Source organism: Calypte anna, chromosome 1 (assembly GCF_003957555.1).
Source record: "Calypte anna isolate BGI_N300 chromosome 1, bCalAnn1_v1.p, whole genome shotgun sequence".
NCBI lineage: Eukaryota > Metazoa > Chordata > Aves > Apodiformes > Trochilidae > Calypte > Calypte anna.
The window spans coordinates 157931485-157955837 of NC_044244.1; the positions used below are offsets into that span (position 1 = coordinate 157931485).

At 35.5% G+C, this 24353-nt stretch overlaps 1 protein-coding gene across 1 annotated transcript in view; it reads right to left on the reverse strand.

Moving 5' to 3' along the window:
* Window positions 1-2459: 2459 nt before the first annotated feature.
* PIBF1 (progesterone immunomodulatory binding factor 1) overlaps window positions 2460-24353 on the reverse strand; it is a 111228-nt gene continuing 89334 nt past the window's right edge. The window contains exons 17-18 of the mRNA XM_030459201.1: window positions 5071-5250; window positions 2460-2789 (exon numbers count right to left, since the gene is read on the reverse strand). Of these exons, the coding sequence (XP_030315061.1) occupies window positions 2733-2789; window positions 5071-5250 (237 nt within the window). The 3' untranslated portion in view covers window positions 2460-2732. The remainder of the gene's footprint in view (window positions 2790-5070; window positions 5251-24353) is intronic.

Consider the following 24353-nt stretch of genomic DNA (forward strand, 5'->3'; position numbering starts at 1 on the left):
AATGTCAATGAAATTTCACCACAACTCAGCCTGATTTTTGCCAGCCTTCCTAGAATATCACAGTTCATTCCTGAGGCAACCAAATGTTCTTGTTTATACTATTTCCATGGAAAAATCAAACACTTTGTGCCTTTGGGATGGTAAGAAGTAAATTAATGTCACTATCTTATATTAGTAGATTTAGAAATATCACTATGGAGTAATTTAGGTTGGACAGGAATTCTGAAAATCCATCATCTAAGTCCATCTCAAAGTCAGGTCCAATTATACCAGGTTGCTCAGGACTTTGCCCAGATGAGTTCTGAGTATCTTCAAGGATGAAGATTCCCCCATGTCTCTTGCAGCCTGTTCCAGAATTCCACTCCTGTGGCAAGAAAAAAACAAAGTTCTCATAATAGCAGAGTTTTCTAGTGCTCTGACTTGTGTCCAGTGCCTCTCTTTGTATTGCTGTGCCCCTGCCCCCAGAGATCTGGCTCTGTTGTCTCTGTACTCTCCCATTAGGCAGCTGGAGAATGAAGTAAATTCCCCCCTAGGCCCTCTCATTTTAAGATTGAACAAGTCCAGTTCTTTCACCTTCCTCTTCTACATAGGTGCTCCAACTCTGGATCATTTTGGGGAATCTCTGCTAGACTCACTTCACTGCATCATCATCTATACCAAACGAGCCCAAAACTGAATAAACCACTCCAGATGGGGTATCCCATGTGCCAAACAGAAGGGAAGGATCACTTCCCTCCATCTGCTGCCTATCCTGTTGTTAATACCACCCAAGATGCAGCTGGCTGGCATGTTGCTGACTCATGTTCAGTTTGGTCTCCACTAAGACCTTTATTTCTGCCAAGTTGCTTTCCAACCACTACTGGGGTTATTCCACCCTAGATTTGCAATTGCTTTTGTTGAACTTAATATGGTTCTCGTTGACCCAATTTCCAGCCTGTTGAGGTCCTTTTGAAACCCTGCCCTCCACTGTATAAAACACTCTCCCAAATCTGGTATTGCCAATGAACTTGCTGAGGGATGCTGCTATTTGCCAGTTGGATTTTGCACGGATGTTCACATTTCCTTGACCCTGGTGTGTACACTGATTTTCCAGCCACCTTCCAGTCCACATCTCACAAGTTTGTCTATAAGGAAGCAACAGGAGAATTATGAATCCTTAAGAATCCAATTAATATCACTCCTAAAATAGGTCACAGTCCTACATAATGTGATATTTAATAAATATGATTTATTAAATCTTGAGTGATAACACAGTCTGGGAAGTTAAACTGGGGGCTGTGAATCATATAAAATATATGTTACGAGATACGAAATTTGTATCTGCATATGGGAGCTGTTTCACATGAAAGACATGTTAATGATTCTATTCACATAAAAATACAAGCTAGATAAAACCCTAGACTTCAGGAAACCAAAGTATATTCAAGAATGTCTGTAGAGATATGTTTGTGAGCCCAAAGGTTTGGGTGTTTTTTCACCACTGAAAACCAGTTAGTCTAATAAAAGATATTACTTCTGTCTACACATTTGGCCTCCCTCCCTCACAGAATGATAAATTTAATCCCGTGATGTGCCACTACCAGTGTTTTTACCTCACTCTCTCAGAATTATTGAAAAAAAATAAAATAAAGAAAGAAACTGAAGCTTACCTAGAGCAGAGTCCTACTGTGGTTCAAACTGCTAATTGGAAAATGAAGAAAAGTGTGTCTAGAAATTATAAGGTTGATATAGCTCAGTACCATTAGTAAATAATTACTGTTCATGTCCACAGTAGGAACAATGAAGAGATATTGTCAAGGAGAAATGATATAAGAAAAAAGGAACTTCCTCCTAAATATGATCTGAGGAATATTTTCAGTGTACAATCAAAGAGTAGCATTTATACAACATAATGCACTATGTACAGTCAAAATTACTCTAAAATATTAGAGACCTTTTCTATATCTTAAATGGATGGTGGAGTGGAATAAATAAGTCGACTGAGTTCCTGGAAGATGAGGCTTAATTTCCTCCAATTAAATATGGCAAGTAATCCATTTCACCATTACATGCTACAGTACTCACATATTGTGGTTATATTTTTGTTAGTACACTAAAGCAAGTGTATCTAGTCCATTAAGTATCAGGGCTGATAATTAACATCTATATTACTGTTATATTATTATTATTAGAATACTTTTAATGCATGTTTGGTAGAACAAATGACATAAAGTTACAAGCTATACAAATTAAAGCTGATAAATTATTTTTTTTCCACCTGACATGAATTTCCTTCATAGAAAGGAGGATAGAAAGATACAGTCTGATGCAAACTCAGATATATTTTTTTAATTGCTATTAACCAGAATAGTTGCAAAAAATGTGACATGAAACACGAGGTCTGAGAAAAACAATAAAAAATCTGAAACATCTATGAATTCAAACACTCTGAATAACACACCTTTTAAACGCACAGATTGTGAATGTGTGCAATATGCTAGTGTTTATTTATCTTTAAAAATTCAAATACATGTTATTAAAATCACTACATGCATTATTACCAGACATTTTATTCACATAACAAATGTCAAAATTATGTAATGAAACATAAGGTCATTTGACACATATAAGAAAACAGTTAAAACCAAAACATTTGTTTTCTTTTATGGTAAAAAGGACACCATTATAGTGAAAACAAATTTCTTCACAGAAAAGTTCCCCAAAAGGTTGTTTTGAATAATGTTGGAAAAATACTATGGTGATGTTTTCTTCTGCAGTTTCTTGTACCATACAGGTGTCTCTTTGTTTGTCTGCAAAGTAAAGAATGTTTTAATTGTAAGACAGTGAGACAGAATTAAAAACATGCAGTCTGCACTGGTCTCTTTCCTTCCTACGTAGTTCACAGTGATAACTGAATTCTTTGCTTAAATACAAATAAATTAAAACCAAGACCATGTATTTGAAATTATTATTACTACATATCTGCATTAAAACCTCCCTATTTCTACGTAATAGCAAGCAGATTATACAGTAAGAAGTAAATTATTTGTTTTAAAATATCCATCACCATGAAAATGTGCATCAGCTGTGCCATAAATAGGTTTCATTTGAAACAGCACCATCTGACTTTCCCCTTTGAGAAGGGGACAGACCTTAGAAAAAAGATCTTAGGTGTGTCATAATTGACCAGCATTTTACACAGAAATATAGTTCTTAAAATATATATAATTTAAAATAGGAGAATTAGTAGTTTTCTGAGAGTGTAGAATGTATTTTAATTACAGAGAATTATCTGTGAGCAACTTTGTCTTGGCTTCATAATCCTATGAGCTACTGCTACACAGTGAGGACTGCTTAACTTTCTTGTGGCAAATTCAGTGGTCGTCTAGAGAAATAAAACTAAGTAAGAGGAGGTGGAACAAGGTAGGGACTGTTCTGCTTCCCGGGTTGGGTATAAACTCTTGTGTTAGTGAGTACTGTGTCTTATGTCGGTTGTCCCTAAAACTTGTCCCTATCTGGGTCAGTTTTCTGTCTGTTCTGTATTCTGTTCTCCTCTAAGACTTAATAAACATTCAAGTTAAAAACTGACCTTTTTCAACTGGACTTGTGGTAGGGGTTCTCATAAAATTTTAATCTCCATCTTTCTCTTGTTTTGAAGATTTCGGTTACAGAAATAAATCTGCTTGTGCAAGCTTTAAAAATTCCAGAAATTTGGCTAAATCGTGAGGATTCTCACAGCACTAACTCCTTCCTCAGTGTAAGAACAAACCTTGCCATCTGTCCATTTTCATCTCCCTGCTCCAAAGTGTGAAAATACTAGAATTTTTCCATGAGAAATTGGTAAAAATTTCTAACTGTGAAAGCATTTTTCCTCTATTCCTACACCATTTCTACAAGTCTAAGGAAGACAGATTAAACACTGAAACCCTGGATCAACAACACAACCTAACTGCTAGCTCACATTTTGGCTTTTTTTTTTTTTTTTGTATTACTGAATAGTTCCATTAAAGACAAAGTTTGGGCAGTATGATTTACCACTACCAAAAGCACTCTAGAAGAGACAACATTGGGTATGGATGTCTTTAGCCTCATAGCATTGCCTAAGTGAATTTTGAACCCCTAAAATCCTCCAACATCCTACATAATGTCCATGAGATAAAACCATTTCCTATATTTTGCATCCTAAACCTCGTATACAATGTGCTGCGATACAAATCCCATATTAAAGTTATGAACTTCGAAGTCTCCACAGGGAAAATAATAATAACAACAACAATAACAACAACAATAATAAATGTTATATATACATATATATTTATATTTGAACCAGAGTAGCCTATATGCTATGCATTCTGGATACAACCAGTCTACCCTTGAGAAGGGTGGCCTCAAGAAGTGTAAATAAAGAGTCATGATTGTTTTGTGATTCAGAATACAACTCAGCCCTCTTAAATCTAACAGTTCAGACACAATAAGAGTCAGAAATGTTTTTCATATGTTAGAGGAACTCAATCTGAGCAGACCACTGAAAGTTTTTAAATTCAAGTATTTAGGTTCTGAAGGAATGAAATAGGGATTTATAATATCAGACATTCTTTGTAACAGAAGTGATATCAGTACTGTGTTGTTTTTATTACATATTTAGATACATGCACACAGATTAATATACATATATACATGAATGTAAGTATACATAAATGCATGTATTTCCTCACTCCTGCTCCTCAATGTATATACATACACACTCAACTCATACATGATCAGGGTAGATTTAAAGTTACATGCATAATCTGTGGTTCCCTTTGGCTATTAAGATGTTGCTAACCACTATTAATATTGTAATATCCTAACAGCATTAAAAAAAAAATCTAGCTTGCTCTGAGCCTAAGATGTAGAAATTACCAAAAATAGATCAAAACAGCATCATAAATTGTAATTTATCTTCTCAACATTGACTGTTCCCATTAAGAGCTACAAGTATTCAGCTGAATTAATTATACATTTCCTTGAAGTATGAGGTATTTTTCTTTTTAAAAAGGGAGGAGAGTTATCAAAAAAAGTTAGGGCACTTATTCTTATCATAGTACTTACAAATAATGTTGGCTTAGGTGTAAACACATTTTCCTCTTCGTGTTCTGGCAGCAGCTTTACTGAAGGGCTTGATTTGTATTTTGCAGTAGCAATTTCTACATTAGGATGAGACTGAGGTAAATTTTGTTCATAGGTTTTACCATGTAGATTAATTAGAATCTGTTTCATTGTGGCTAGTTCCTATAAAACCACAAAAGAGCAATGCTAAGTTATTCAGTAAAATTACATTTGAACCTATTAAACATTTATTTGTTAATAATAAATTTATATTCACCAAACTACATGTGGAAGTGGAAGAGTAAATCTAACTGGCATGAACATATACTTGCCATAATTAAGAAGATTACTAACTGAATACTAGAAAAAGTAAGAAAATAAAAAAGGCAATAGGATTTATACAACTCAAATGTTGCATTGCTTACAGGCTGTAGAACAGAACACTAACTGCGTAAGAAGGAACCCACTATCTCTTCTAACTTAATTTGAATTCTTTTGAACTTGTTTTGTCAGGCTGAGTTTACAAATCTAATTTGAATGCCTATGAGAAATTATACTTTTGAGAGCTAGGTCCTGCATGGAAGTCTTATAAATACATTACTATATATATATATATCTATAGATATATTTATATCCATATCAGAAAAGAAAAATCAGAGTGCAAAAGAAATTTTTTGAAAAATGGAAGTTCCAACATGGGAAGAGAAAAATCAAAGCACATAGAAATGCAGTCTTTTTTGGATGTTCTAATAATTTGCTTTGTAAACAATTTGGATTAATTACAAAACTAACCTTTTCTTACTGCTTAGCTGAATACACCGGATTGTTAAAAGTGTACAATAGAGTGAGAAAGGAAAAAGAAATATTTTGTGCTTTTAACTAGACATATTCTTTTGTCATCTTACATCACCTAGTGCCCAGCATTCTCTCCCCCATGTAATGGGTGCAATTACTATAAAATGTTATAGAACTTAAAGCATTATTACTATTATTAGTTAGATCACTCATTATTGAAGAACTAGAACAGCAAGATCAGCAGAAAAGCCTTTCAAGTAGATTTTAAGACAATTTTACCTTTTAACTATTACTGGTGTTGTTTGCTTGTTTTTTACAAATGCTGTTGTCTTTAATAAGCAATACTGTTAATGTTAGCAATCTGTATAATTAGCATTCTATCTTATCTCTCAGCCAGAAAAGGGTAACTCATATTTATAGCTGAATGACAAACAGTTCTTACAGCTTACCTATTTCTTAATACTTGCCAGAAAATTACATTGATGCACATTCTATTTTCATTGCATTACTAGTAATGAGTTAAAAAACCCCCACAGCCTTCTAAAACATTCCTGCTGTATACCTTTTTCCTATCTTGCCTTTAGTACAAGATAGAAAGTCAAAAGAACCGTGTTGGTGCCTTAAACTCTCCCACACTACCTCGGTTACATGAATGGATCTTACACTCCGCAGAGCAGCTTTATGGAGTGTACAAATTGTTCTTGTATCTGTCATTTAATATTGACTATTTGCATAATTCAGCCATGTGTGGTGGCATGTTGAAACAGCATGACTGCAGAGCAGCTGTTTAAAAGGACTGCATAGTTGATGCCAACATGTTTTTCAAAGTTGTAAACTCTGCAAAGATGTTGCCAAAGCGACACATAGACAGAATTTCTCGATGAAAATAACTCAAGCAAGTATACAGCAAATAATCCACCATCACAGGAGATTAAGTTGTACATAAACAGTGTTTTGACATTAACAAGTGCTGTTCCTATACTTAAACTGCATTATTCTGTTGACCAAATAGCTGCACGTTTGAACAAGGCAAAACTCAAAAATTGTTGAGCAGATTTATTTCAGAAAGGGAGTTGAAATCTGAATGTAGGGTCACATTCTCTTGTGTCAAGATCCCCTTGGCAGCCTAAGGTCATCTCTGCTTCACAGAATCTGTTCTGTACTTGACAGCCCTGTCTTTCAGCCTCGGAATAGGTTCTGGAGTCAGCTCTCACACGAGCTTCCCTTGTGACAGGAGAATTCTCTAATGTGAAGCTATGGGAAGGAATGACTGAGAGGGGGGATGACAAATTGGTCCACAATGAATCCATTATTTTGGTGTCCCAGCCAAATTTATCATGAGAATTTAGCTAGCGTTGTCTTACTATTTTTTTCTAAAATCCTTCCACATTTAATAAGAAAGATCTTAACAAACTTGGCAAAATAGCACAGGAAACAGTGAATCCAGTAGAGTCATTGGCATGTGTACTGCTAAACAAGAAAAGAAAATTGTCCCAACACATTTGTAAGAGATTTGCTGGGGTTTTTTAACCAAGGAAATACTGAAAACAAAGTTCTGACTTGAACAGCAATAATTTAACCTACCTCTTTAGACTTCTTTCCTCCTGAACACAATTTTAATTCTTAGCTTCCTTTTAAATTCTAATCAGAATCATTAGTACTATCTGCTACTTTTAGCATTCTACCATGACTCAATAATATTTTCCAATCCTAAAACCTGGCAAGTTGGTCTGTAAAGCTAGCAAGAAAAAAGAAGCTTAGCAGAAACATGTGAACTTGTTCCACAGTGTGAACAGGACCTTAGGAAAAAGGAGGAACATTGATAGAGGGTTCAAAATGGATGGGGATAATCTTTTGTGTAGAAAGGTGTATTAGTTTCAGAATAAGCTAAATAAAGGAAGATGTGAAGAGAAATGGATAGTTAAAATATTTATACATTTTTACTGTGTCAAATCCATAAGTCCCATGTCCAGACAGAGTTGTGCAAATTGTTTACTTACAGTATTCACTTCAGTTACTCAGTGCAGAGTGTAGAGGCAGTGTTGCTAAAGCTCTGCACGACCCATTTTCTCTGCAGAGGCAATTGGACCTTGCCAGGCTGGCTACTGGATGCATAAGCAAGCTATGTTATACAAGCTGTGTGTTGCCACTGGGTTAAGACTTCCAGGTCTGAGGGCTTTGGCTTGGGAGAGCCAGACACTAATCCTTCCTGGGAGGACAAGGAGTATGAACATCTTTGAGGGGATTCACCCAGCTCCTCTCTGTGCTGGCTTCACAGCTTTGGTCTCAATATTCCAAATGCTGGGAACACAAGCACCCACTCCCTGTGCGCACAGCATTCTGTGGGGATGTGGCAGTGTAGATACATGGAAAACAATGCAGTGAAAAAATGTGTGTTGAGATGAAACAAGGAAAAAATATAAAATTAAAATTTAAGTATGCAGCTGGCACAAAACCACTGTTTCTGTACAATGAGTCTCACCAATGCAAATAAGTATCAGGGTGATACTCTATTACTAAATATTTTGAAAGTCTGTCCACAGAAACCTGACGAATTTTTGTTCAGGGTGCTGATGTGTGCACTGCCTACTAGAACAAATGCAAAAAAAAAAAATCCAACCCAAAACAACCCAAGGTAATGAGCTGTGTGACACACTAAGTGGGATTTAACTCAAATTTAGAAGACCTAGATTTATGTGTCTAAGCTTCATTATTTCCACATGAGCTAGGAATCTAATTTTTCACTGTAGACAGAGTGGATTGGAAAGAGATTCAGCTCATTGAGAAGTGGACACCTATTGGTATGCTGGCTGAATCTTGCTGCAACAACAGTTGCCATATTGACTAAGCTGCTATTGGCTATAAACCAAATTTAAGATGCTCACCTTACCTCAGACACCTCCATTTAGATACCTAAATTTAGTCACCACAATCTGAACCTGATTCTCACCTCACTCTCCTTATTATTTACTATTCTCAGCCTTCTACTTCACCTGAAACAACTTTTCTACTGAATAGCCAATGTGCATCTCTAATTGCCCCAACACAATGGATTTTCAGGACAGGAATTCAGACAGTGCATCTATCCCTACAAGTTTTCCTAAACATGTATAGCTCCATACTTTAGAACAATCTAACACTGTGCATTCCGCTTACTTATGCACATTAATTCACATATAAATAGGATTATTCAAACTACAAAAGAATCACAGAATCATAGAATTGGCTGGGTTGGAAGGGACCTCAGAGATCATCGAGTCCAACCCTTGAACCACCACTGCAGTTACCAGACCATGGCACTGAGTGCCACATCCAGTCTCTTTTTAAATATCTCCAGACACGGAGAATCCACTACTTCCCTGGGCAGCCCATTCCAATGCCGGATCACTCTCTCCGTAAAGAAATTCTTTCTAATATCTAACCTAAATTTCCCCTGGCACAACTTAAGACCATGCCCTCTTGTCTTGTTGAAAGTCGTCTGGCAAAAGAGACCAACGTCCACCCGGTTACAACCTCCTTTCAGGTAGTTGTAGAGAGTGATGAGGTCTCCCCTGAGCCTCCTCTTCTTCAGGCTGAACACCCCCAGCTCCTTCAGCCTCTCCTCATAGGGTCTGTGCTTGAGTTCCTTCCCCAGCCTGGTTGCCCTCCTTTGGACCTGCTCCAGGACCTCGATATCCTTCCTGAACTGGGGGGCCCAGAACTGGACACAGTACTCGAGGTGTGGCCTCACCAGCGCTGAGTACAGGGGCAGAATCACTTCCTTGGACTTGCTGGCCCCACTGTTCCTGATGCAGGCCAGGATGCCATTGGCTTTCTTGGCTACCTGGGCACACTGCTGGCTCATGTTCAGCTTCCTGTCAATCCAGACTCCCAGGTCCCTTCTCTGCCTGGCTGCTCTCCAGCCACTCTGTCCCCAGCCTGTAGCACTGCTTGGGGTTGTTGTGGCCAAAGTGCAGGACCCGGCACTTGGCCGAAATCATAGCATCACAGAATGTTAGAAGGGGTTGGAAGGAACTTCTAGAGATCACCAGGTCCAACCCCCCTGCCAAAGCAGGATCACCTAGGGCAGGACACACAGGAATGCATCCAAGAGGATCATCAAAACTTCTGCACACATCACCAGAAAGCAGCTGGAATTTAAAACAGGTGATGAGAATGAACAGACTGAGAATAATGAGAGTGATGTAGCAGGAGGTGAGGTAAGGTAGCATGTATTGCACTGTGAACAGTATCAGAAGAACTTATTTGCCTATTTCCATTTAGTTTTGGTACTGTGATGTCCAACGACCTCAGTTAAAAATAGCAAAAACAACTTTGTGTGGCAATACACAAACAGAGAACGAGATATTTAGGTAAAGGCAGGGGACAGGAACCAATATTTTCCATGATCTTCATTAAAATATTTATGGTTTTGTGATTTTTCCCTAATTGTACCTTGTTAATTCATTAGGCTTAATGGTATCAGTGGAACTCTTACAGCCTGCAAAAACTGTATTAACATAATAAAATCATCAAGCTTCAGAACAGTGTTAAAGCAACAAACACAAAGAAGCATCAATAATTTTTAAAAGGTAAAGTAAAAAAAGCCAAAATAATTGAATGCTATCTGCTCATATTACTCATATTTAAGAAGATTCTGAGATTCTTATGATAATATTTGACCTTGAAGCAAGTAAAAGTAAGTTCTATTTTATTTTAAAATGTTTTTACCTGTTTATTATGGATAATTGAAAAGTACTTAGAAAAATGGAGACTGGAGATGAGTTTGTGAATGTGAAAGAAAATTTGATTCCTTCAATTAGCAATGCAAATAGAAGATAAAAGATGAGCAAATGCAAAAATAAGGCATGCAGCAATATCCAGTATAAATAAGGGATCTCTATTAGCATTGGTTTTGTTGTCCTTGATATATGCTCAAACACACACATGCAAGAAAAGCATCTTAAATTTTCCTAATATAATACTAGAAAAATTCAAAATTAGTGCGTGATATTAAATATTATAAAACATACCTTACATCATCAAAACAGAATTAAAAATAATTGCCTGATATGGAAAACTACTGAGGCATAAAACAGGATGCTGTTTTATCAAGTAAATAATGGATGAAGTATATGGAAAAACTGGTGACATTAAGAACAACAGATACTTATCAAGATAGCAGTTCCATGTGTTTTTGGTAAATTGCCAGCAAGTATACAGATTTTTCTTCTTACTGCCTCTGTCATGTATCTATAAGCAAAGCAAGAAAGAATCCTCTCTGTGCACTAAAAAGCTTGCAAAGGTACTTACCATTACACATATGTGTCCATAATTATAATATGTAAATTTACACAGTTAAAATTACATATATTTATACAGCATGTGCTGGAAGCAGATCCAAAATCACAGTCTCAACAGAAAGAAACTGGCTTACAGGAGTCAATGGCAAATATCAGTTCTTATGTTCTTATGGCAAGGATGTCTTGCACCTTCAAATAATCTCCATACAATGATCTTCAAAAAAGAATTTATGTAGATCAAACTTAACAGTTGGAGATGTTCAATAAGCAAAGGTATCTGCCTTTCCAGCCTGAAGATAACTCATTTTGATGGTAAATTTAATTTTTTTCATATCACTAAAATTACCACAGAAGCCACTGAGTGTCAGGTCCATCTGGCTCCTTCCTCATGCAGGGAAGCCCATGTATACTACACTCTGATAAATACCTTCTAAAGCAAAAGTGACCCTCACAGCATGTACAGTTAACTGAACCTTTACCATAAGAAATTTTATTCTACTTTTAGCTTTACATATAGAATTTATGACTGTGAACTTCACCTTGGGGTAGGACTCCATTGTGAAGCAGAGAACTTGCACTATGGAAGAAGACAATTCTGTCCTAGAAAATGTATGGTTTGTAAGGTTTTGGCAGAATCACTGAATTTTGATAACTGGCAAGAGTTCTCTGAGAAGAACAAAGCAAAATTCCCAATAAAAGCCTAGAAACACAGAAAAGGCACTAACTACTATGATTTCTAGACAAGAAAACCAATTTCAATGACAAAACCAGAAAAAAAACAGCTGAAGAAGGATAAACACAGAGCTTTGCTTCCCTCAAAGATGCTGATCAAAACTTAAGGTACCTCAGAATTTGTGAGACAAGCACTAGATGATTATTTTAGATAAATGTCCCCATCCCCATTCTGTCTTCTGTGCTGTCACAGTACAGCATGTATGTGCTCCGGAAAGCTTGCATTTGTCACTTTAACTGCCATATGGTTGCCATGTGGTTAAATGGTAACTCAAAATAAAATAAAAAATATGTATCCAGTCTGGAGAAAATTGAGAGATTGCAGCACTGCCTTTAGGTCCAACACCAGGTGACTGTACAGACACTTTTGCATTGAGGGGACAGGACAAAAAATTGCTTCATGAAGAGACTTGGTGCACTACACACCGAGTCCAGAGACTGGACTCTTCTCAATGCAGAAGCCAAACACTAGGTTTGAGTTTAGCAGCAGTCTGGTGGCTATTATGGCTGTATTAACTTTAAAATATCAAAACCAATAAAAACAATAGCTATAACAGAACATGCAAGTGAGGGAAGAAAGCTGTACTAGGATGAAAAACATGTTCGTGCTAAGTCAATGGAATCTGTATTCACATGCACATATCCTTCCATTTAGGCATCTATTGTGGTCTTCAAGGAACACATCAGCACAAGGAAAAGCAGAGTTCAGAAAATTAAGTTATGGATATGGTAAAGAATATCGATCTGAGAAACCTAAGCCAGCATTTAAGAAAGCTATAACCATTTGGAAGCATTTTGGAAAGAGCCCGTCTCAGAATGATTTCTCAGTCTCTCTAGAATTAGAAGTTCATGTTCAACATACAAATGTTCTTGAAATGTTTAAAAAAAAGTTTTTACTTCCTGTAACTCTTTCTGGAGAGAAAGTGATCTCAGACTGGTAAAGTGTAGTTGGCTTTTTCAGGGTGCTCAGTAGGGTCAAGCTTGATAGGAAAATAAGGTGATGGTAGGTGGTAGAGAAAATACTAAAGATATTGTCCTCTATAAAATCTGTGCATTTTCTTACTTGGAGGCCTCTTAAGATTTCTACTGTGACTTTCTGTGAAAGCAAAGGTACATTAAAAATAAAGTTGTATCATTTACAGCTGATACATTTAACACGGAGAGGGATCTTTGTGAGAACTCTGGTTGCAGTTCAGCCTTGGAACATGTGACCAGATCCTTGGTTCTCACACTGACCTTTAGATACTATTACCTTTAGAAATAATATTTCAATTTAGGCAAATGAGCTTGTCTGATTCCTTTATATAGCTGTTGGTGAGAAATTCATAGGTTATAATCAATTTTGCTGATTTTACGTGAGGATATGGGAAATCAAACCATAATTGTGTCTGTAGTCTTTTCCAACTACAAATCCTTAGATGACTGTGAGTGTAAATATGTACCCTGCAGATTTTTAAAATTAGGCAAGATCCATTTCTATTACTTTGTCACTTAACTTGACAAACAACTTCTCAGATCAGCTTTACACTAATAGGTCTCTTTAATATCATTGGAATTCTCCAGCTAAAATGGAGGTAAAAAGCCAGAGCCTTCTGTACAGATTATTGGCATAGAACATCAAGTCACAGACATATTTCTGGAGAAGAACAGAGGACAGAAATAGAACCTGGTTCCACCTTTCATCATATGCAATGACTTGCATAAAGCATTCTGAAGAAAAAGTTTGAGTATGGTGCTTTTAACTTTGGAGTGCACTTGGAGAAAAGAGATGTATTTGTGTCATTATCAAGGAATGAGACTATAAAGCAATAGTGGTATCTAGAATGCTTCCTCTTTGGAAGTACTGACAATTTACACAAAGAATTATTTTAGAATTGTTCTCCCTGGGCTTTATTTCCACCAAACAGATAGAGACAGACTGCAGAAGGGCTATAGCCTATGAGCTGCAATGAATTATTTGTCTCCCTTTTTTGGTTGAAAGTGGAAAAAAAGAGCAACACTGTTAGCACATAATAAAGAACACTGAGTATGTCTATGAATGATGTCAGGGTGGCAAACAGCAGAAAGACACTACAGAAGCTCCATTTTGATGTGACAGCAAAATGAAGCAAATATTAAGTCAGTCCATTCCACTTTTTTGGAGTAGGGATGGTTAGGATGTGGAGGCATCTATGGTGCAAATTCAGCTTCAACAGGGGAACGCTATGAGCTTGTGCCTATCAGGAGCAGAACCTACAGGCATAACAGGACTTAAAGAAGATTTTAACAACCACCTATGCAATTAGAAAACCATCACAAGTCATGGTTTAATCCTTCACGTAAGGCAGAGTGTATTTGACATAGCTGCATCTGCAGTTGCAGCTGTACTGGAAATAGGAGAAGCAAGAATCCTGGTGTGAGATTTGCACATATGGTCATCTTAGGCACATGGATACACATTGTAAAGCTGGAAACTGGAAGACAGTACAAAATGTCCTGATCAAACAAACGAATCCGATAACTGGGGCTTGGAATGATGCCAGGCCATATGCAGGATGTTGATAGGTTCTCCATGCTAGACTTAATTCGGGAATTCTCTATACCCCAGTGCATATAAAAACATAAAATGAACAGACAGATCTGTGTCTATATGAATTTACAAAGTACTTCCAGTTTTATAAGGTGAATGTATTAGAACTGTGGCAACAATACAATGGCCCAGTCATTGCAGTGAACAGCTTCTGACTTTTTAGATACATAACAATCTCTGCCTACTTTAGCTGTATTTTCAGCTTGTTCCTAATAGTTATATTTTTCTAACTTCTTAAGAAGAACAGGAAACAATTTATGTTGTAATTCAGAACTTGCATGTAAAAATTATAAAAGGTGGGGTTTTTTTTTCATTTTTTCTATGGGAGATCAGAAATATATTTGCAATTACAACTAGGACCAAATCCCAGATACTTCTTTAGATTGAGCCATTGTGACATTCATGTACTCAAATTCAAGTTTAATATAAAGTACACTTTTTTGAGTAAGTTCTACCTACAGGAAACAGATGCTAAAAATACTAATATGTCAAAACAGCCTTTTTTTGCATAAATTTTGATGAAGAAGTTCCTGTATTTGTGAGAGGGTAACATTTCAGTTTCACTCTCTGTATCTTTTGTATTTCTTAGAATATTTAAATTAATTTTCCATTTGGTAACACTCAAATACTACCATAAAGTGAACAAAAGTAAAATTTTCACACAGTGGGATAAGCAGCAGACTGTGATGGAAATATTCATAGCCAATACAGGAAAGATGAATATAACATAGCATCAGTTACATGCTCAGAAAATCTGAACAATTTCAGATTCTTCAGCAGCCAACTGTTTCTTGTTTAAATGTTTAACACTTTTAACAGATTCTGGCTCTCTCAAAACATGTAATTTAAAATACATGATAATTTCATCCCATAATCCATAATGAATTTGCATTTTGCCTTTGAAACTTCCTCTTTTTGAAAGCAAAAAGTGTACATTTTTAGTACATTAACTGATATTACTAAACCCTCTGTTATCATCTAAAATTCTCTAAAATACCTCTAAAATTCTAAATATTTTTTCAAATGCTAAGTAGGTATCACCATTTAGTACAAGATTATTTAGTGTATATCACTATGAATGGAAAGAGAATTCTTTAAAGAATATATATGAAAACTAGCAAGACACATCCTGAATAATACAGGTCCAAGGAAAGAATGAACCTACCCAGCTGTTAAGTCCCTTCTGCTTCCTAAACCTAGTACTATTTGGAATTCAAATTTTATTAAAGCTTGACAGCAACAAAGCAGATTAAAAAAAATGAGAGATACTACTTAGGAACATATTTTTCCATGTAAAAAATGAGCCAGAAACTTCTCCACACTCGTTTAGCAATGTAAATGTCACTTTGTTTCTCCAAGCTTTAAGCTGAGAATAGCTCCAGGGCTTACTTGTGATGCAGAAATGTCCCTGTAATCTACTTAGAAAACATGCAGAACATTAATAGAAACTAGAATCTTGGAACATAAATGTAGCATAAGAAAAATGATAATTACTCTGTGGCTTAACATTTAAAAGGAGAACTAAGCACTGCACACCAGCATTTTTTTTAATATAAAACAAGTTGCAGCACATAGATGAGCAGGAAGTCATTCAGTTTGGAAACACAAATAATTTTGACATTATCATGTACAATCTTTTACACAGAAAAGAGGGGAAAGAGGCAGAACAAGAGATTGTTTGAAGGCACCTGTTACCAATCACTTCTTTTCAGTTGCATCTTCCCAACCCCTGCAGATACCCCTTCCTTCCCCTATCCCCCAACAAAGCAGTTTTCTCCTTTTATCCACTAAGCTCCCATCCCTGATTAAACACGTTCTGCCCTCCCCCTTGTGACACCAAAGCTTTTTATGAGCCTCTGAACTTCTATCTACCTCTGTTTTTCACGGCAGCTGTTGTTACTCTCCAGGTTCCTATATCCAAGGCACTGACTTTCTGTCCTATGTTACTTCCAGTCAATCTTCTTAAGTGTAACTTAATTACAGCCAAGGATACTATTAGCCATACTTTAAAGGATGACCAATAATGAAAGGCTGAAAACTCATCTGGAATCCTCAAGGTCATTGCTGAGATCAGATGAAGCTGTGGGCATAAAGAATTTAGCAGTGAGGGGCATTCCTCAAGAAGGAATACAAAAGAAAGATAAACATGAGCATATAGGAGCAACTGGTCAAAGTAAGGTAAAGCCCAGATACTTCTTGAGACTCTGCTTTTTCTCCAAAGAGGAAAAGAAAAATAAAAGCACCTGTCTTTTATTTTTGTGGGCCAGATAGTGGGACAGCTATTAAGAAGTAAGAGCACTTTGTGCAGGATATTGACATGAAATGACTATGTACAAGAACAGAGACTACTAGATCCTCAGACACTGGAAACATTAACATTTTGGAGCAAAGTCATGGAATTGCAAATGCTACTGATAATCCATGTGTCCATGTTGAAAGTCTGGCATTCATCAAGATTCATATAAAACCTTGAGAACATTAGGATGATCATTTATAGAAGCTCTCTGAAAAAATCCCAGACCCATTAGCAAACTATGCATATCCTAATAGGCACAGTAGCTTGATCAAGAGGCATCTCTCCATCTTACACACACTTGGAAAATACACTTGGCTACCATTTACTAAAAAGAAAAAGTTAGATTTTCTACATTTTAAAGATAATAACTGTCTCCTGTTCTTAACTTCACCTTTCTATTTCATTTATTCTGTCCTTTTCTCTGTTCCTACTTACTAGCTACAAAATACTGCCTTGTGCTTATCTCATACCCCATCATATCCTCTGTTTCTTTGGACAAAATAAACTACACTTTTAATTACACTCATAAGAGCCCCAGCGCACTGTGAGTTTTCTTCTCTTTTCTTTCAGGAAATATCTTAAAAAATAAAGAAAAATGGAAAAATAAAATAATTACATTGTGTTTTTAAGAGACTCACAGGACTTTGGAGAGCAGCATTTTTCAAGAGACAGATTAAGAAATTAATGTAGATGTTAAATCTTAGAACAACACAAAGTGAAAATGTAATTTGTGAAACTACTTCCAAAATACAATCAAGTTCATATATAAGAAGATGACAAAAATTAATTTATATCTAGTTAGGAAAAATAAACATTAAGGAGATTTTGGTTTGGGCTTTTGAAAGGAGGAAAGAGGAATTGCTGTGATTAAGATATTGCATTCAGATACAGGAACTCTTAACCTCTACCAAAAACTCTGGGGAGTATTGGGCAAACTGCCCTTTCTTTCATTGTGGTTGTTGCTTCTGCAAAGCAGAGGTAGTGATAGTTTTCTGCTTTATGTTCTAAGGATAATATTTGTGAGGTGTTCAATTACTATGGTGAAGGCCAGAGAAATATCCAGTTACTAAACAGGATTATTTTGACATATTGTTAAGAAACCGTGAAAACCTGGAAAGGCGGTTAAAGAGATACATGATAGTAAAAGAGAAACATTTGCTTTACTCATAAATGGTGAGTTACACATCTGATTTAGAAACTTCTAACCTGCCAGTTTGAAAAGAAGTTCACTGATAATAGCAAAATAAGTTCACTGGAACTGTGATTTAGTGATAATTTTAATGTTTAATATGAGCTTTTTAACATTAACCTGGTAAGCTATTCTCAGTAAGAACAGCTCATTAGGAATTTTTTTATATACTTTAATAAGTTTTACAAAGTACAGGAGCTTGCAGTGGCTGATTACATTTTAACCTGGTCTAGCTGAAGATTTGTACCAATTCAGGTACACATATTTAGAGAGGTTTAGCACTCAGTTCAATTAGAGTGACACAACAATTTACTGACATGAGCTAACTGGGCTGAAGTAAACAAATACCAAACAAACCCCCCTGGTGCCTGCATACATTTAACTGACTGATATCAAACAGGTTTATTTAAACTACTACTACACATTTTCTACTTTGTCCCATGGCAGATAGGCAGAGCCTGGTTTCTGGTTGCTAACTTCAGTTGAAGAGCTTTGGCACAGTAACACATGAACGTGTCAATAGGGCAGGTGACTAGTTCATTGCATTCTATCACTTGTATGCACAGCTGCTCGTGTACCACAAGTGCACAGATGTGTAAAGGGGATAAAATATCAGCAGGGTCTCAGATCTTTTTAACCAGCATAGAATACTCAGCTACTGATAACTAAGCATGCTTGCATAAACAATTGCACTATAGGGAATGAATGAGTATTATGAACAGCTTTCGTTTGCAACATTCATGACAAAAATTTTACCCTTGTATTCCTTACCACAATGGATTCACATTATTCATTTTCTTTTAGAGGTGAATAATTCCTGTGTTTCCAAACTGCATTGCACACAGGTGATTTCAAGCAGTTTTAGGAAAAAAAAAAAAGCCCTGTAAATTAACTCCCTTATATTCCCATAAACTGAAACTGATTTTAGCATTTAGAGGAATACTAATATTCCCATAAACGGAAACTGATTCACATAAACTGAAACTGATTTTAGCATTTAGAGGAATACTTATTTAAAACCTTCTAGTGGTGTCGCTTACACCACTCTCATTTAAGTCTCTTTTCATGCCTTCTAGAATATTGCTATTTAAAAAATAACAAGGAACCCCCATCTTTGTTATACTTGCTGGTTTGTTTTTCCCCCAAAATCATTAGAATATGAACTCCACATTAAAAATATAAACAAGAGTTTATTTTCAAGATTTTAGAGGTCAGTTTTTACAGTCTACCCTTTGAATTGCAAAAGTTAATATAGATAAATGTAGTTGTGCACAGTATTGGTTTTCTTTACTGTGATACATTTGCATCTTAAATATCTCAAGAAATAGTACAATGCCATACATCAAAGTGTAGCAGATTTATAACCTCTTAAATATAACCTCAGAAAATGATTACTAAAACTGCTTGCCAAACATCTGACTGCTGACAGGCTACCCTTCCAAGTTTTCATCCGAATTCACAATCCAATGGATACAGTCTAAAATTGCACCTCTGATGTTCCAAAATACTAACAACTGCATTAAACATGAAAGGCAACAGAAATGCCAAGATCACAGAGATCATGGTAAATATTACTTTTGGTCAAAGGCTGACTGTTGGAAGAGAAGATTAAAAAAAACCCCAACATGTAAAAGCAATCATGGATCAAGTGCTTTGGCTAAAAAGATTTAGTGGATTCATCCCACTTTGCTATAGCACTTCACAGAGAACTGCACTTTGGTGCCTTTAAGTTATAAATTCCCATTACATGCATAAAAGAATAAAGTTTGGATGCAGATAAAGGATGGTGCAGAAGCTTGGGTTGCTATAACCTACAGTTTTGGACAAAAAATGTGCTTTTTTCACAGGTAAATTAATACTGACATATAAATAGTTTTACTTGCTTTTTTCCTTGCAGGAACCTTTCCAAGGGTGATTCAAACTGCTAAGCTAACAGAAAGTAATTAACTTTGGTGGTCTTCTTTTTTCTGGTCAAATTATATTTTTTGTTTATAGTCATCCCAATGGTTCCAGTGCAGCATTAGAAAAATGCCAGAGCTGGTGCAAGAGGAGGAAAGAGAAAGAGAATCAGAAGCAAAGAGGTTAAGGAGGATCATTAGAGCTATTGGATCAACTTGGGCATAATGTATAATATTATTTTGATTTATGCTTTGATGGGACATCCTTCTTACTCGTGTTCCCCTGAGCATACAAAGACACTAAGGCAACAAGGGTCCAAATCTGGGGATATAAAGTAAATGCTGAAGTTAGAGTGAGAAGAATGAAGACCACAAGCCTTTTTTGTGTGTGTGGTTTGGTTATCCACAGTTAAAGACTAAGGGTCAAAAAGTGTAAAGTTCATCTGATTAAAAAAAGAACACAGACTGCAAACAATAATAAAAAAAATGATCTGGATTTGAAATATCCTTTTTCAAAAAAGCAAACACTGTTTACTGGAAGGTTATTAATGGGAAACTCCATTGTTCCTCCAAGTAATGTTTTATGTTCTTCTGATGGATCTGGAAAAACAATTAAAAACCCTACTGGTTATTCTGACAAAACCTATAGTTTCTTAATCTGAAATCTGATGAAAAATTTGACTGTACTAACTGTACTTGATTTCAAACATTGAGGGCTTTACAAGCAGCATCAAAATACTGTGTAAACTCGTTCCTTAGCTTCAAGGGGGAAACAGTTCTCATAGATCAAAGGGGGAAGCAGCACCATGAAGGAATTATTATGGACCTCTAGGAACATAATCTCAGCATGATCCTGGATACTGATCATTCACAGTAATGCCACTGAACTCCCTCACAAACAGTTAAGTTTGCATTTATCCATATGAAAAAGATACTTTGCGGAAGATATATATATAAAGAATGATTCTATGAATTATTACTGCATTAGCCAGCTCTCAATGATCTGAATGAGAAACTAGATTAAAAGGTTTCCACATTCACCTACTAATTGATTCAGAAAAAAAAGGAAATAGAAGGTCAAGAAACAATTAAGAATTTGGGCCACAGATATAGCATTAAAAAAACAAACAAAAAAAGGTTTAATCAAATGATGTATTTTTACTTTAATTTCTCACAGAAAAATAATAATCATCAAACTAGCTTAGTCTACATAATTTGAAATAATGAACAATTTTATTATATGAATATTTAGTGTGACTTTTTTTTCCTGTAATAAGAGCTCACATAAGAGCCTTATATGAATTTTTCCAAGGTTCAATATTTACCCTTTTTCTACCAAAATTGAAATACATGATAAGGGGAGTAAGATTAAGCATGAATGCAGAGTTCTTTATCTAAAAATCATAGCAAATGCTATAATTACCTCCAAAGAAAGTATTATGAATCCAGCTGATATCACAAGGAGATAAAAATTAAAAACTCAACCCCTCAGACTCCAACATTTCATTAAAAGGAGTTAATACATTCTGGGACCACACAGGGTGGAATACTTTAAATCAAAATTGCATACTTATTGAAAAACATCCCTGTAAGATGGAATTAACACTGTTTTGGCATTTCGCTTGTATTTTTAACAATTCATGTTAATAACAGTTATTCATGAATAACCTGGCTTTATCTACTCAAGAATTCCAATAGTTTTGCTTGCAAAGTAATTCCAAACAAGACATGACAGTTTAGTAGGCACAATGACTAAACAAGACTGCTAGCAATCATATTAGGTGATAAGGTACAGAACACATAAAACACAGAATTCATGTGGTTTTTTTTTTCAAACAGCATGAATATGTACTTAGAGATTGCACGTTACTTTTATTTAAAAACACATACCTCATCTAAATGAAGTCTTTACTAGACCAAGATTAGAAAATTTGTAGAGCTTTTATAATTAGCAGGGATGGTTATTGTGATGTGAAATTGTGATGTTTCTGGACATTTAGCTTTTTTAATTAAAGTGGCAAAAAATTTAGTTCACTGTAAGCTAAGTTCTACCCTGTATTTCAACATATGGGATTATTGCCTTTTAGAGAAATTCCTAACTGTATGACTTCTGGAAGAGGTCTACAGTAAGAATAAAAAAATAAAAAGCTGTGTTAGATATGACAAATATTAAACATAGACACTGTTATTTTCCAAAAAAAATTATATAATTTTAATTATTAGGGGGTTTTGTAAGCAATACTGCATTCATTTAATAATTTTCTTCCCCCATCAGTGCAACTTCTAATGCTTTCTTAGGTGATTTGAAAAAACATTATCACCCTAGGTACAAACATGACTAATATGGCCTTTAACATAAAAAAGAAATTTGACAATACAGTAATAATATTGGAAATATTTGATCAATTTCTTAACTTCCATGGTATGAGGAAGATTGAAGATGAAGCCTATTGCAGACTGAAGTATTTAATTTTTAGAAAGCCTACCTACTCAGCCTTGCTTACATTGTTCCTTACAGTTTAAAAGTTTTAAGAGGTGAGGTGAAACAAAGAAGCAAACTGCTGCTTCTCAGGAATAGATTATGAGGGCAGTCATAGGAGCTAGCATTGTTTGTATGTGAAAAATGCTGTGTATCTTTGAGGTATAAATTTTATAGTTTTCTTACAAAACTTTGGTAAGTATGACTTTTGTTTTACATTTTCTATTGATTTTAATCATCTGCAATGCATGTTGGTTGACACAACACTACTAGCACAAGGCACCCGAGGCATAACTACTTGAGAACACAATTACTTGGCAGCAGCAATACTTGGGGCAGAAGGAATAGAAACAGGAAATTTTGAAAGAAAGTAATTTGAAATTAGCCTGCCAAGAGCCTATCACATTGAAAATTCAGAAAATACACTACATGTTTATACAATTAAGTCATGTTTCCTCAGAGTATTTGTCATATCATTAATGTGAAAATGATAATGCATTAATAGTATAATGTGTTAATATAAGCCTATAAATTATCTAGAAATGCATTAAATGTTTTCTATTATATTAACAGAGACCAGGGGGTTTCATACAAACAAAAAATCACCAAAACCTGAAAGAAAAAAGTAAGCCCTTATATAATCAAACCTTCAAACTGCCTCAGTCTCTCATATAAATTTGAAATTTAAATACACTATAGATATATAGTGGGTATAGATATCAGAAGTAAGAGCTATTGACTGTTTACTTCTGATGCACCTACAGATGACCTACATTGACCTGTGAGGTTAATGACACTTAAGATTACAGTAGGGAAGCATCTTCAATTACTGTCTTTTGTAATTAGACTGCTTTAATCTCTATGCATGGAACTTCACAACCACTACAATCAATTCAGAGCATTAAATACAACACTTAATCTTGGAGGAAACTGCATCAAATATGCAGTGTGATGCAGCAGTGAAAGTAAACAACTTAAAAACTTTTTCTTTTTGATTTGAGATGATTGTTTCACATTTGAAATCTGCAGTCAGTAACAGAATTAACATATTTTTCACTTCAGTTGAGGATAATTTAGATGCAGCTGTTAGTGAAATTGTTTTGGTTTGGTTCAAACTAAAAATGGTTTTGTAGCTGGCCAGCAAAGGCAAACTGGTTTGGACTAATTCACAACTTGGAGTTTGCTTTACTGACCCAAGAAGGGATTTGGGGGAATAGCAAGAGAACGAGATGGAGGAGAAAATTTTGGACTTGGAGTAAGAAGACTTAAAGAGGTTTATCAATAGTGCTCCATAGAAATAATGGTATAGAATGAGCAGTAGTGCAACCTCAGATGGGACAATTCAGGGGAGTTGCAGACTCCTTGAAAGGGACCTCCTCATTACCTCTCTTACCAGACAGAGAACTGAAAAGATATTCTCAGATAATTATTGCTATAACAACTCTGTGATCATCTTTCTGAACAGCTAACCAGCTACTTAGGTCCTATCATGGCATATATATAACTTGTGTTGTTTTTCCTCACATTGATAATTTTTTTTCATTAATGTTATACTCTCCCTGCCAATCTTTGCAAAATCATTCAGTAATTTTGAGAGGTTGTTTATCATTTCCTTATGGTCAGATTTTGGCTTTATATCTTCAGCATTTTGTAGCTTCAGCAAACTTTCCATATCACTATTCACTCTTTTTCAGATAGTGTATGGGTTTCCTTTGGTACAAATTTATTTCTGTCCTTTGTTTTAGACATTTACTCTTCAGAAAGATTTTCTCTCATACTTCATGGCATGTTAAATCATGTCAAGTTTTAAGACTGTTTCAAGAGAAATCCTGACAAAACCCTTTTAGGAATCCCCATGTGAAGCATGTATGTTTAAATGACAAGATTTTGCATACTTTTAGATCTGAGAATGCAGTTCAGAAGCACCCTGACTCCTTGTTTATATGAAACTAAGATGAATATGTGGATTAGTACCCTGACTCTTGTCTGGATTAAACCTGGGTGACTACCTCATTACCTCTCCCCAAATCCTGTTTTGGAGTTGAA